Source organism: Protomyctophum bolini, assembly GCF_963924005.1.
Source record: "Protomyctophum bolini genome assembly, chromosome: 3".
In the NCBI taxonomy this organism is placed as follows: Eukaryota; Metazoa; Chordata; class Actinopteri; order Myctophiformes; family Myctophidae; genus Protomyctophum; species Protomyctophum bolini.
In genome coordinates this window covers 32,503,886-32,520,214 of record NC_137864.1, presented here as the reverse complement: position 1 = coordinate 32,520,214, position 16,329 = coordinate 32,503,886, and the positions used below count along the sequence as shown (strand labels likewise).

Genomic DNA, 16,329 nt, shown 5'->3' with positions numbered 1-16,329 from the left:
AAAAGGTAAGGTAAGTTGAATGTTTATCAAAAGAGTGGCCTACCTAAAGAAATTGCTGTAAAGTGTGTGTGTGTGTGTGTGTGTGTGTGTGTGTGTGTGTGTGTGTGTGTGTGTGTGTGTGCGCACATGCTGCATGTAACCTTTGTACAACTCGTGCTATTTCAAGTGAAAGTGGATTATGTGATGAGATTTCACTTTGATCCAACCTTGAAGTCAGGTATTTTGTTCTGACTCATTCAAATTGCGGGGCAGGGTCGTTGCTGTCGGGGCGGGAACCTTGTATCTGCTTTTATCAACTCTTTCTTTACTTTTTTCATAAATGAATGCCCTAATCAGGGGTCTGCAACCTTTTTCACATGAAGTGCCCCGTTTTAATTTCCGTGATAGTCAGTGCCATATATAATTACGACACCACATCAAAATTAAATATTCCCAACTGATTTTGAGTATCCATATACAGTAGTATACACATAACAAGCTTAGGAATATTTTCTTTCACATCAGGATGTGATGATTATTAAACTCAGAGCAGTAGCCCACCTACAGTATGTCCCAGAATTCCTCCCCAGTCATGAGTTAGAAGTTTGAATGAATGTACAATTATGTGCAGGATGTAATTCATGAATGTGAGTGTCTGTGGACTTATTTGAACTGACTAAACCTTTTTTGGAATATTTAATTTTAAAAGAACAATAATTCTCTGTCTCACTCTTATGCCAGTGTGCCAGTGATAACCCTCCCCTGTGCCAATGTTGGCACCCGTGCCTAAGGTTGCCTACTACCCCTACTATACTTCATCATGAAAGAGTGAGGCACAAAAGCACTATCTACAAGCTAACCATAAAAAAAGAGCGGCTTTGGACTTACAATGGTTTCCCCCAGACAGGAGTGAGGTGTTTGAATCCGGGCAATTATACGCTGTCAGGGAAGCTTCTTCCGTCGCCCATCGACTGAACGAAATCAAAGCCAATTAGTGGCATGCATGTCCAGTGTGATGTGAAGAGCGGACATGCAGTTTAAATCCCTCCATGTTAGAGTGGTATTCTAGAACGTGTCCTGTCTGTGGTGAGCACGCACGCACACAAACAACTCTGACTGGCCCGCGGAGGAGTCCAATGTGGCCCGTGACTTGATTATCTAAAAAGGGAAAATCATACCGCCTCTAACATTGCTACAGGGAGGATGACATTGGGATAGATATGTCTGATGAGATCTGGAGCGAGGGTTTGAGGAGGATTCACTCTGGCTCGGGTCAATGCCAGATTGCAGCTTGTCCAGTTTAAAGTATTGCACAGATTACATTACTCCAAGGTCAGAATGAACAAAATGTGTCCAGCTGTTTCCGACATTTGTGACAGATGCAACATCTCCCCATCACCCTTTTTGAGCTACAGCTCAAAAGTGAGTTCATTTTCCCTTACCAAGAGAGGAATACCATGTGTGAATACCTGCCACCATGTGTTTATGTTCCTTGGCTGTTCATCCTATCCGAAAATCACTCTTCTTAGAGCCTGGGTCAGTCTTTACAAACCCAACATTGTCACAGTATCCGAAACATGGTTACACAGCGGAATCACTGACGAAGAAATTTAAATTGAAAAGTTTTTTTTATCCCGAGCGGATAGGGCTAACTGAATCCAACTGAATCCACTAACAGTATTCTGTCAACCATCAACTCCCTGGGGAAGAAAAACTAACTGATACTTCTTGGCAACTTTAACAAGGACTGGCTTAGCCACGCCTCCTCTAACACAAACATAACAGTGTAAACCTTTATCAGTTAATTACGGAACCCACAAGGGTTCTGTTGGACAGAAAGGATAATAAAATATGGTGCATGTCTGATGCTCTAAGTGACCATTCAATCATATTTTGTGTCTGGAAAAAATAATCCAAAGGTCACCACCAAAATATATAACTGCCAGACAATCCAGAACTATTGATGAAGACTGATTTAATTGCCAATAATTGGGATAGATTCCAAATATTTCCTTCGATTGAGGACTCATGGAACTTCTTCCACTCAGATGTCACAAATGTAATAGACAGACATGCACCATTCAAAACAATAAGAGTCAAAGGAAGGCGTCTAACCATGGATCAATGCACAACTTACTGTATCAATCTTTACAAGCAGAGGGATAAAGCCTGGCACAAAGACCCTGTTGATTGGGAAAACTACAAACACTTGAGGAACTTATCCACAACCCAAACAAGGAACGCACAATCTGACAACTATATAAAAACAGCTTCAAACACGACTTCCAGAACCCCAAACAGTTCTGGAATAAATTTAACCACTTTCTCAAAAATAACATCTCAAAATGAATAATGATCCCCTACATATCTCTCAAGCCTTAATTTAACAACCACTTCACCTCTATCTGTGCTCACATGACACATACTCGTATATCACAGCTGGTACCCCAACAACTAACACTCACAATGGTTATTTTAACTTCAATACACATAATAATACACATTGTATGGGTGCTGTTGCATTTATGTGTACCAATAACAGTTGGTGGTCCCAATAGTCGTTTTAACATTGGGTTGTCTCTGCAGACACTCCAATTTACTGCACCTTTGCTATCTTATTCTAACATCTCTCTCTCTCTCTCTCTCTCTCTCTCTCTCTCTCTCTCTCTCTCTCTCTCTCTCTCTCTCTCTCTTTCACTCAGGTTCAGAAATGGTGGAGGCTCAGTGCCAGAGGTTTGAGGTGAGGAGCGCAGATGGAGAGAGAGTACTGTTCTCTGCCGACGAACACGAGATCAGCATTGGGACAGAGAGACTGAGGGTCACAGGTAAGACATGCACAACGCCAGGCTCAACAAGCAGAAGACGTTAATTGATAGAGAGAGAGAGAGAGAGAGAGAGAGAGAGAGATGTGAATTCCTTTTGCCATCCCTAACGTTGATCATTTGGGATATCAGTGTTTTCAGCTGCAACCCTGCATGGCCTCAATACTGCCATACACATGTGCATGTATGAGTAATTTATATCTGTGTCTGCGTCTTATGAGCCATGAGCTGTTGGCAGCAAACAATATCACAAACATTTCATTGTGCTTTAGTATACCCGTATCATCATAAAACAGGGAGCATTTAAGACTTGAACGTGTTGATTTTTTAGTATAGTATTTGTATTTACTCATGTCTATTTTACATCGCCAGGGTTTCAGCTGGAAATATAAATAATAAATCGTCATAGACGCTACGCCATACAGATACATTTAAGCAAGATATTAATTTCACTAAATACAAATGCAATTACAGTCATACATACCCATGCATCAATGATGGGGCTGTGATGTTTTAAGCCTGTTCATTTAATTCACACAGTCTGCAATCCTTTGGCAGCTGCCTTTCCTGCATTTGGCAGCTGCAACTGTGTTACTTTTAGCCTGGATTGTGTGTTTGAATTGTTCTTGTTTTTGTCTAATTTTAAAGTTTAGTTTGTGAAATATGTTGCTCTGCTGCCAATAGATTTGTCCATGTGTGCGATTGGTCTGCAAACAAACACTGCTCCTTTTATGGCTAGATTGGATGCTTGAAGAAGGTTGCCTAAATAAAGTTGTCCTTATAGAGTGTCGCAGTCCAGCCCCCTCGAGAGACCCGGAAAATAAATCCCTGTTAATTTTCCTCATAGACTTTCAGAAAGTATTTATTTAAAGACGTTTACGCCGTGGACAAAGCCAACTCTTGTCGTGACAAATCATCAATTTTTTGGGCTGAACAAATAATTAGAAAGAAGAAGAAAACGGCAGGTTACAACACTTTTTTTGTTGTTTTTCTTCTTTGCAATTATTTGTTTGGTCCAAAATATTGTGTTTGTTGTCATGATTTGTCACGACAAGAGTTGGCTTTGTACGACGCTTATAAGGTCTTTAAATAAATACGTTTTGAAATGTCTATGGGAAAAATGCATTGGGAACTATTTCCTGGGCCTGGCGTCGTCATGAAAGGGGGCGGAACTGCAAAGCTCTATTGTGCGAGTGTAGAAGGTGTATGTTAGAGTGGTGCAGGACATGTATGGGTGTGACAGAGGAGTTCCAGGTGGAAGTGGGTCTGCATCAAGGATCAGCACTGAGCCCCTTCTTGTTTGGAATCCCCATGGACCATGATGTTTGCAGATGACGTTGTGATCTATAATGAGAGCAGTGAGCAGGTAGAGGAAAATCTAGAGAGGTGGAGATATGCCCTGGAAAGAAGAGGAATGAAGGTTAGCTGCAGCAAGACAAAATACATGAATGAATGAGAGGAACCCGAGTGGAACAGTGAGGTTACAGGGAGTAGACGTGAAAAAGGTGGATGACTTTAAGTACTTAGGGTCAACATTTCAGAGCAATGGAGAGTATGGAAAAGAGGTGAAGAAACAAGTGAAAGCAGGATGGAATGAGTGGAGAAAAGTGTCAGGTGTGATATAGGAAAGTGTCATCAAGAACGAAAGGGTACAAGACGGTCGTGAGACCATTATGTTGTATGGTTTAGAGACAGTCGCACTGAGGAAAAGACAGGAAGCAGAGCTGGAGGTAGCAGAGACTAAAATGTCGAGGTTCTCTCTGGGAGTAACAAGGATATGATCAGGACTCGGGACTAACAGGATCAGGACTACATCAGAGGGACAGATATTATCATCTCAGTCTGGACATAATCAGACTGAGATGGTTTGGACATGTACAGAGGAGGGATAGTGAGTATATCGGTAGAAGGATGTTGAGGTTGGAGCTGCCAGGCAGGAGACCTAGATTAAGACCAAAGAGAAGATTTATGGATGTAGTGAAAGAGTACATGAAGTTAGTTGGTGAGAGGAGGCAGGGTGAGATGGAGGCAGATGATTCGCTGTGGTGACCCCTTTAGGGAAAAGCCGGAAAGAAGACGGTGTGCGTGTCATTTTATTATATTCTAGACGTCTGAGCCTTGCCTACGCAGTACGCACCCATCTCTGAGCTGATCAGGTGTGCATAAGACCTTGCTTTTCCCCCTGGTTAGATTGGGAAAATACTGTGGTTTGCACCGTTAGTGAAGCCACACAACAACAATTATAGCCTACTGATTATTTTGACAGACGTAAAGACATGTTATGTGTCATTCCTAAGTTAAGGGGTGAAACAGGAGACAATCGGTAGCATCACACAGGGATGCAATATAACAGGGGTTCTCAAACTGGGGTCTGGGGACTCCCTGCATCGGGTCCGGGGACTCCCTGGGGTCCTTGATGGGGTTCCCAGGTAAATTAGTTACTATACTGTAGCATCAAAACCACCCTGGGATTCATATGGATATGGATTCATATGGATCCGACGCAGCGACTGAAGGTGGACATGTAAAAGTATACCCAAAGAGTAACACAATAAGCGCTAGAAACGAGTCAATGTGTTATTTTGTATATGTGTTGACCTCTTGGTATAAAGCAACAAGAATAGATCCATCAAAGCTGCCTTGACATACTCAAAGGTCTCTGGAGCATTCAATATCCCTGTATGGTTTCCCCCGCACGCACACACGCACGCACGCTTGAGAGTCTGTGTGGAGGGCAGAGATGACAGAGAAGGCATGCAAAGTCTACTGTAGGCCTATATATATGTGCCTGCAGAAAAAAGAAAAGGGGGGAAAAAAACCCACAAATGATGACTCCCTGTTTGTCTGGCAGACTGGTGGTAATCATTAGAAATACAGCCTCCCTCCAAAGCCCCCTATCTCAGGGGGAAAACCACATGCGCCGCGGGGTCGATGTTTATCACACGGTCTGCCAGATGAGAAACGCTCGCTCGCCCGCCTTCTTCCATCAACTTTTTCGGTGGTTGTTCGGGGGACTTTGAGTGCACATATTGTATTGCTTAGGTCACACACACACTCGTTCAGGCACGAAGTTCTGTCAAAACAACTTACTTTGGGGTTATTCAGGACACTCACAGCCTGCACGGTTTTACAAGGACCAGATGAAATGTGTCAGGCTCGTTTTGTCAGGTTTTTTAGTTGCAGAGACAAGTGTTTTTGTGTTTTTATCGTAAATAAAATGCCCTATACTACTTTATCATACTACAGTGCCACACAAAAGCATCAAAGGTGCATATCCACAAGCTCAAAATGTGACGGGCAAAGCGAAAGATTCAAAGTTATGGGCAGCTGTGGCTCAGAAGGTAGAGCAAGTCGTCCAATGATCCCTAGGTCGGCGGTTTGAATCCCGGACCCTCATGTGCACATGTCGAATGTCCTTGGGCAAGACACTGAACCCTACATTGCCTCAAATGAGTTGGTCGGTGTGAGCTTGCCACTATCGGTGTGTGAATGTGGGAAGTGAGGACGCTGGCGTCGACTGTTCGCTGCTTCACCTCCGAATGTATGAATGAATGAACCATTGTAAAGCGCTTTGAGCACTTGGAAAAGCAATTCATTATTATTCATTAAAGTGGTTAACACTCAAGAAGAATTGGCTGCATAACAGCCAATACAGGTCTGTGTCCTTAAATAGGACTAATGACCCATTTATCGGTCACACCTATATCTATCGGTTGTGGTCTTCTTCACGCTGTTGGGAGTGTTTGTGGGGATCGGAACAAAGTCAATAAAAAAGGAGTCGACAGAATGATAAAAAGGGGTCGACAGAATGATTGCGAGAGGCAGAGGAAATAACGTTGTGGGATTTGATCCCAGTCCAGTAGGGATAAATGTGGTATCTAATAAACCTCATATCTATACTGTTCCATTTATGAAGGCTGTTTGGCATTTCAACGTGAACTGTCTGCCAGTACCAAGACTGAAGCTGTTCTGCTATCATGCTGCTAAAAGTAATGACAATGTTTGTTCTTTCTTCTTTTCTTTCTTCCTTTCTTCCTTTCTTTCTTTCTTTCTTTCTTTCTTTCTTTCTTTCTTTCTTTCTTTCTTTCTTTCTTTCTTTCTTTCTTTCTTTCTTTCTTTCTCTCTCTCTCTCTCTCTCTCTCTCTCTCTCTCTCTCTCTCTCTCTCTCTTTCTTTCTCTATCTCTCTCTATCTCTCTCTATCTCTCTCTCTCTCTCAGGAAACGAGGGAGTGGTGTTCAGTCATTCTGTAGAGACATCGCACGTCAGAGCAGAGCCGTTCCAGGACCTAAAGTAAGTGTGTGTGTGTGTGTGTGTGTGTGTGTGTGTGTGTGTGTGCGTGCGCGCGCGCGCGTGCGTTTGTGGGTTGCACGTGTGTGTGAGATAGTATGGAGGGGATTGTTCTAACTTCTTGGGTCACAGCGTGACCGAGGTTAGCTCTCCATCGACACCAAACAATCAATGCTAGATGGATGACATACAGTGAAATATAGGAGCTCTGTGCACCCTCTAGAAGCGCAAGTAAATATACCTCTTTTCTATTAATTGTGTAATTCCATTTTTAATTTGTAATCCGTGCTCCAATCATAATTGATTCTGCTCACTCAAGATATATTCAATACTCAGTATTGTCTGAGTTGACAGAACAACACTGTCCATCCCTTCTTAAAGCTAAAATGTCTGTGGGACCAAATAGTTTATTGCTTTTATATGCCGTCTTCAAGTTTTAAGGTTTCTTTATCTTGTGTACAGGTACAGTACTGTACATGAGAATGAAACTATTTTTCTTCTGGTTCCTCAGACATCGTAGCAGCAACATTTGTAATAATAAGCCGCATACAGTATATTCATATATAGTATATATAACGACAGGGAGAATAGCAAAAAAGGAAAACCAAAAGTGTTTCCCACATGCCTGATCCGGGGGCAGTTAGCTATTTAGCAGGCTACTGCCTGTGGCCTCGTGGCTGTGGAGCCAATTTCCATATGGCAGCATACGACCTTACCTTTCTTTACAGAACAGTTTCCATGCCAGGCAGTGATGCAGCCAGTCACCATGCCCTTGGTGGTCCTTCAGAGTGAATTTAACTGTCACAGAATTCTGAATAGTGTTTGTGCCAAGTTTGGTGCGGATGGTAACAGTGTGCCGCGCATGTCTGGATCGTGTTTGTGATGTCCACCATCAGTCCCATAGGCATCCGTCCGTCAGTGGGACCATGGGTTGCGCCTGAGTGGTCATGTTTTCTTGCAGCGGCGGCTGTGGCTGGACAGCCCTGTGGTCTTTAGTGCAGTCGGCGCAGACAGAACGAGAGGGGACTGGCACAGGAGTGGGGGCTGCTTCACGCAGTTTCCTCTTCTGTCTCTTCGCCTGCAGCAAAGAGATGTGTCTCCCTCGGCACGGCGAGTTCCTGCAGCGACAGTCTGCCTCCAAACGCCACGGTCTTTTGCAGCTTCCTCCCGGTTGTTGTGGTAAATGCCTGCCTGCTTCATATCACGTCCTTGAAGCGCAGGCATGGGCGACCAAGAGGTCTGGAACATATAGCTTTTCTACAAGCTCACAATGTGCCAGGGGCTTGTGGATCGGCTATTTTGCCATAAATACAGGAGTGCCTTGAGATTTTGCCTTGGGCACACAAAAGGCACAGAGTTAAACTAAGCCATTACTACAAAAGCCCCTAAGCAACCACCATCAAAAGTGACAGCAAAAAACGATAATGAAAGCCTTGCAGGTTGGAAGTCCCATTTGGTCTCTTCAGCACACAGTTGGATTCGTGGGCTACAATTTGCATGTCATTTCTGAAGTTGGATGAATTAGCGGGGTACTGATATTTTCTTAGGATATAATAAGAGCCCTTGTGACATGCTGTCACCGCTGTCACCTGTGTATGCTTAAAGAGTGAAGAGAGACTGGCTGTGTGCAACTGTAAAGAAGGTGCTAGTGAATTAGGTGTCATCCAATGGCCTTTGTAGGGCCCTTAATGCTAGCCTCAATGTTGCTATTGTCACAGAGGATTAGTAGAGTGAGGGAGAGGCAGTTGTTCAGGGATTAGGAGAGAGAGAGAGAGAGAGAGAGAGAGAGAGAGAGAGAGAGAGAGAGAGAGAGAGAGAGAGACACACACACACACACACACACACACACAGAGAGAGACAGAGACAATCAAAATGTGGAGGAATAAGGAGCACAAGCAGGGCGAGAGAGGCAGAGTTTGTACATTCACTCTGGGGGGCGTTGGAGTGCACTGTTGTGTTGTTATGGGAGACAGAGCATTCAGTGTGTTCCCATCTAGGACACACTGGACACTGTGGGAGAACTCAGAGCACACACAAACAGAAGCCCTGGCTAAAGAGACAGTTTGTCCGAGCATCGGAACACCAAAAACAAATTACATTTTCTTTTATTGCTTTGTAAATTTCAGCCTGCTGGAGTACATTTGTTTTCTGCATCTGAACTAATAGGAGCTACCAGTACCACAACTCAGCTCAGCTTATATTGGCACATCACAGGTTTCCAGGCATAAAAAGGGGGTGAAATCCTTTGTCTGTGTGTGATTAAAAAAGCAGTGGGTAGCAGTAGCTCCATCTTACAGAATATTAGAACATTTGACCAACATGGTATTAAAAAGGTCTTGAAAGACCAGGTAATTATGTAACTTTAGAAATGTGTAGTTTGGGAATCACATGTCTAGTGTCTATACCTTGCCCTTGGTGTGTGGGTTCTGTCTTCCATCCTGGCTCTCTGCTCCGCTAATGCAATTTGTAAGTTCTTTGTAATTTGAAAATTAATACATAATTCTGCACCCAAGCTGCCTCACCCTGATGACAGCCCTCTAATTCCTAAGTGGATAACAGGAGAGAGAGAGGGGGGGGGGGCTAAAAACAGAATAATGTGGGGGACCTTGACATGAACAAGTTTTAAAACAACTGGCGAAGGAGATAAGGAGGAATAATAGAGATACAGACACGGAGAGGGAAAATATAGATCTGAGGTCAGCGACGGTTCAGAGCAGAATAAATTGAGAGAGAGAGAGAGATATCATGGTGGAGGAAAAGCAGCAAACTCTGACCAAGGACCCCCGGAGAGAGAGAGCGAGAGAGGTACATTATAGCTGACTATAGTGGTGTGTTGCTGGAGAGAGACGGAGATGCAGGTCAGAGGTGGTGCTGGCCATGGTAACAAAGTGCATATAGATTCATAAATTCAGAAACGGTCTCATGGTCGCAGCTTACGTATCTCCTGTAGCGGAGCCGGCATAGCTGCGGGTTAAACCTGCGTCTTCTACTACATTGAATGGTAGAGTGACTGATGTTAGTCTGCTCAAACATTACTCCTTTACCTGCTTTTTACTAACACTAACATTACTTGAATGAATACTGTAAACTTTACAGTGTAAAGGCTTAGTATGAGGTATAAAATACAGCAGCCTTGTGTTCATAAAACAGAAAGATTGGGTATTGGGTAAGATGTATGTTAAGTTATGTATGTTTCAGGACCTTTCACTGCTTTGTCTCTGGTCTCAGCCACCGCGGTGGATATTTTGACTTAAACGTTTTGTTTTTATGTTGCCACTACTGTTTGAGCAGCCATAAACTACACAGGTTCATCCCGATGTTCTGGGCATCTTTGTAATGTTAGTGTTAGTAAAAAGCAGGTAATAGAGTAACGTTTGAGGCAGACTAACATCAGTCACTCTACCATTTCACTGTAGTAGAAGAGGTGCAGGTTTACCCCGCAGCTATGCCGGCTCCGCCTACAGGAAATACGTAGTCTTTGTTTTACTGTTCACAACTTCAAATTTGAATTACTTGACCATGTTGACAATCCTCACCTGTTTCACCTCATTACCTAAAAAAACGTTTGAACGTTTGAAGCTTGTGGATCTGCTACTTTTCAGCGATAAGTTAAATTAAATTGATTGGCATTCATAAAATATCAACATACATACAAACTCCTGAGTCAAATGTTGGCATGGGGAGTAAGAGTACACTCAATAAGAGACAGTGTTGTCTGAAACCGTCACAGAGGCAGAGGAGAACACAGGGTTAAAAGCTGGGTCATTGGGGGCGTTGTCTCACATAGCCAGACAACTATTCCACAATCCCCGAATGCATATAGTAGAGCATAGTACAGTATATAGAGTCTGGAACTACACCTCCCAAAATCCGAGTAAGGAAGATGCCGTTCACGAAAAATATATATTTTAAAATATCTTTGCAATTTATTATTTTTTATTTCCTTTTCTGCTAAGCAGAAAGCTATATAGATGAAGAGGCTCCACTTCTGCTTTATATTTTACTCATGATAGATCTTCCGTTGCTCCAGACTGTATGATGGAAGCATTCGGAAATTGCGAGAGGCAACGGTCTGGTAACATGAGACTAGTGGGGGCGGGACCATCAAGGCCACCTTGGCCACAGAGCTCATAAAGGTTCTGCAGGGCAGAAGGCCAAACTGAGGAGGCAGGGCAGCCATGACCCGTCCTACCATGACATTCCTGCCCAGTCTCAAACACAGCATGAAGATTATAGACAATTATACTATACCTCCCCCACCGTGCAAGTTTCATCCACGAAGGTTAGGTCAGGTCAGGGCAGATCGACAATTCATCATTCACTGTAAATAAAGATGACCTGTCCTCACCATGCAGAGATAACTGAACAGAAGAAAGAAAGGTCAACCTCACAGGCAATCAAGAAGTGGGATTCTACTTGAATGTTAACAAGATTCTCACTTTGCCTGAACTTTTACTGTGACATTGTGACACGTACACTGTGACACGTACTCTGTGACAGACAGGAAACACTGTGAAGGTGCCAGACGCTGGTGCTGCTTGTACTGTAATGCAGGGTTTACAGCATTGACCTAGATGTCCCAGTGAAACGCTGTGGGTTCATAATTATCCACCATGGGTTCTGTCATGGTGTACCAATGTTATCCAGACAGGAGAGAAACCCATAAGTGTTTTTGTGTGTGTGCCACACACAAAACGTAAGACATAATTTGGGTTATATATACGTACACTGTGCCCCTCACTTCACACGTGATTTCCTTTTTTTTAGTTTTTTGTATCAGTGTTCCAGTTCCAATTTTGTCCATTCAGTTTTTGTTTATGTTTCATCACTTGCAATTCCACTTGTTTATCCTGTAGCATATCCTTTATGGGTTCTCTATCCTGATTTGTATCCCCTCCTGAATATAGTCATTAGTCAATAGTAAAATATAGAGCTACTTCACAGGGATTTTAATAAAACAATATAATTTACACCCCCTTTAAGACCGCACACACGACCACACGTGCACACACACAACTACCTGACAAAATGTCACATACAGTAAGTTCCATAATTAGGCCTATAGATGTCCATGTAAAGCCCACCACACACCGGCTGCGTCCGCCGCGCGCAAAAAAATAAAAATAACAAAAAAGGTGATTACACGCTTCATATATTCGCTTCTCTGCTCATTTGCTGTTAAATGGCTGGGAAACAAACAAAGGAAGTATATTATTTTTAATGTCACTTTTTTTACTCGGGTGCATTCAATAAGAATACATATTCCATTATGCTAGTATGGGATCAGCAACCCCTGAATCACTGGATCTCAACGTGAGGTCTGCAGACCCCAAGGGGCGTATTCATTTTTATTTTTATTTATTTTTTAACAAAACAAATACAAGACAAAACAGTGTAAATGTTCGTTAAATTAGCATTGAACCAAAACTCTGAACGTCCTAGGGAGATTGAACGATTTAAAGGAACAACATTTATTTTCTTTTTTTCACTTAATTTGTATTGATGAAAAGACAGACAACACAAAAAAGAAAAAAGAAAAAGGAAACAAAAACAAGGCTGCATTATTCATATTACAAGATACAGTACATTCATTGAAATCCTCATACATTATCGCTAGGCTGAAAGAAGAGATCCCACTTTTCCCACTTTTTATCGAACTTGTCCTCTTGTAGTCTAAGTATGAATGATAGTTTTTCCATAACATACAGTTCCTCAGTAATGTCCATCCAATGTTCTTTCGTTGGTGGGTCCTGTTGGTACCAGCGTCGTGTGGTCGCTTTCTTACTTCTTGGTAAGAGGATCTTGATTAAATGTACTGTATTAGAAACTCTTCAGGGATATTTCCCAGCAATAAAAAGGAACAAGTCTGAGGTATCTTAAAACACAGAATGGTCTCCAAGGTGGAGTGGATATCCAGTATTTCTGAATTTTAGTCCAGAATATATGAGCGTCTCCAGCATGGCTGTTCTGTTTTCAATTGTCTTGACTTAATTTTAGGTGTTCTTCCAACAGAATTCTCTCCACATTCTTGAGTTTGTAGACGTAATTTGTGTTTTGCACATATTTACCCATTCCTCTGTAGTGATGGTAATCTCCAACTCTTTTCCCCAATTAGTTTTAATGTAGCCTACTTTGTGGAGTTAGTCCTAGCTGAAACCAAAGCATTGTATACACTAGACACTGCTCTTTTGGACTCATGCTTATATGCCTGTATAAAAACCTGTATGAGATCGTTTGAGGCCACCGGCTCGGAAGCTTTCACCTCCATGAAGTACTCTCGTACTTGAAGGTATCTAAAAAAGTCCTTGTTATCTATACACATTAGGGATGCCACATGGTGACCATTTGCCCAATCGAATATTCTAAAGCTCTGGCGATTAATAATCGATTAATCGACGCCCCCCCCCCCACGTTTTTTTATTTTTATTTTTTTAAATCAATATCAGATAAAACTTTTAAGATTTTATATTATGCACATGACCATATGTTGAGTGCATGCTTTGATGGTTACAGTTTTATAATCAGTTTTGATGAGTAAACCTTTGTGGAGATCTTCTCAGTGCCATTCAGGATGGAAAATGAAATCCATTTGGATTTGGGGAGAAGTAGTTTCATAAGGGGCTGGTATGTATTACTTGATATAAAGACAACATGTTCAGTTCACTAGTCTACACTCTAGTCTACACCTGCCTTCATTTCATCTGATTGTCTGTCTGGCAGGCACTTAACAAGCGATCGTTAACTGTGTCTGTTAGGCGCCAGTCACACCTTTCAGACAAGCGTCTTATCAATGTTTTATGGTTTCAGCTGTCTTGTCGTTTGCCGCATCAATTGACCACAATGCTTTGCGGAATCTGGGCGGTGCGTGGGCGGTGCGAGGACATGCGGAAACAGATCCACGTGTTGCCCCTGTTGTTGTCCTTACGCTGTTAGCTGCGGGACACAGTAGCTAGTAGCTTGTTGGTTGTGTCAACGTGTTGCGTCTCCACTTTATCAGTACCACTACCACAGTAGGTGCCAAGTCTGGCACTGATTCCGTGTGTATGTATATAGCCTCCAGGTACGCAGACTAAGCATGGCATCATTGTGGAAAATTAATATTTTCTGTTAGCAACGACTCCATTATTTTTAATAAAGCGCATCCATTTTACCACAACACACGACTTGTTGCATTTCAGGCTGTTAGCCATGGGGCGCCTGGGCGCACGGCTCTCTCCTATCTGCAGTCAGACCGTTCAGCGTTACTTCAGGAGAGGAGACGACAGATGCCAGTGGACACCTCGATGTTAATGTTATTAAAAAAATGAGAGAAAAAAAAGGGGGGGAATCATAACATTTCATGCCCAAAAGGATTGTTTGGGAGCAATAGCATTTTCAGAAATATAAGTCATGGCTACGACTCTTTCATAATCTCCAGTCCAATGCGCACTGCCCATGCGAACTGAAAACATGTTCATTCATATTAACAGTTTTATTTTATTTTAACAACCAAATCATATGATTTTGAATCATATGAATCAAAATTTCTGCTGAGACAGTATTTGAAATTTTAATATAGTCGCGTAGTTTCAGCGATGAACGATGCACACCGAACGTTAAGCAGCTCAACCCTGAAACACAGCAGCAGCTCAATGACGAAGCTCCGTCTTTTTAAGCTCTTTTTAAGCCCTGTTTTTTAACCACTGCAGACAGCATATGGATTTTAAGGTTCGGATACACAGTTTTACTGATGTGCTTTTTAACTGGATTGCCGACATTCGGACTGTCAGCCCTGGCCTGTTGCTAGTTTGACAGCTAGCCTGTTGCTAGCTGTCACAGCCGTGGCACGTTAAACAAGCGACTTTTTCAGTTTATAAGTAGCTCCGGTCCATTCTGTCAATGCAGGGTGTGCGTGTGCGTGTGTACACGATAAATATCTAGTACATTTGTATATTCACGTACAGTCGTACAAGTAGGCTACACAGCATAGGCACTCAGATCATAACACAGGGCAGAATCATATACCGGTAAGCATTAGGAGTGAAAATGCATGCACCTTGAATTATAACGTTTGTTTTAATTTTCTGTTCGGCCATGACGGGCAGGGATTATATTTTCCTGTTGAATTGCTTACTGGAACAGACCAAACGACTTTACTTAACAATAAAATCATTTTCGTTAATACGAAAGTGCATAGGCTTTCCTCTTCCGTGTCTGCACTATGCAGAAAAAAAACAACAGACTCAGAGTGTGAAAAGACCGCCCAGTGCAGCGTAACAAACGGACCTTCTCTCCTATTGGTTGGCGGGTAAACCCAACCCTTTTTGTCTTGTGTCTGGTGCCGCCTTGTTCTTCAGCATGTCGCCTACAAACTGTTTTATGCCTCGTGTCTTGCCCCCCCCCCCCCCCCCCATGAAACACGTTTGTCTGATGAAACCACGTGACTCCCATTAGAAATGCATTGGGAGCTGTCTTGTCTGATGCTTTTCATCAGACAACCATAAGACGGCTGTCTCAAAGGTGTGACTGCGGCCTTAGAGAGAGGGGCAGAGAAGAGTGGCTTTGCTCAACTTGATTTATACTTATATTCTCCACTCTGATGAAGGGACATGTTCGATATATCATGCAGCCTTACTTATCGATTTTGGGGACGGCAACACATAATCGAAAAATCGATTATTCGGCGGCATCCCTAATACACATGTACATATTTTTCAGTTAAGGAACAACATTTCAAAGAATGTTACTAGACAAAAACCCACGCACGCACACACACACACACACACACACACACACAGGCAAGCACACACACACACACACACACACACACACACGCACGCACACACACAAGCACACACATACACACACGTACAGACACACACTTCTGAGTACCTCTCTCCCTCTCATCATGAAAAGTGGAGCATTTTACAGTGAGAGTAAATGAAACATGTAATGACTGGATCAAGTCTATTTGAAGCTAATGATCTAGAGAGAGACGGAGAGATCTAGGGAGGGGGGGGAGGACTTTTTTTTAACCAAATGGCAAGTCATACAATCTGCATATGACCGTAATCTCTCATGCGTGCATTTGTTTCAGACATCTGTACAGTATGTGTTGCTGTGTTCTCATTGATTTTGGCATCAACCAATCAATCAATCAAGCTTTATTAAGAACGCATGGTCCATATCAACATAATCACGCCTCAGTGTGAACTGTGAAGTGCCTTTGCTGCACCCACTATTACGTTACGTATTTGATGA

General features: G+C 42.6%; 1 protein-coding gene across 1 annotated transcript in view; it reads left to right on the top strand.

The window, feature by feature from the left end:
- Positions 1–16,329, top strand: part of LOC308312524 (zeta-sarcoglycan-like) — a 205,291-nt gene that overhangs the window by 135,210 nt on the left and 53,752 nt on the right. The window contains exons 5-6 of the mRNA XM_080759133.1: positions 2,682–2,804; positions 7,020–7,092. Coding sequence (XP_080615259.1) covers positions 2,682–2,804; positions 7,020–7,092 — 196 coding nt within the window. The remainder of the gene's footprint in view (positions 1–2,681; positions 2,805–7,019; positions 7,093–16,329) is intronic.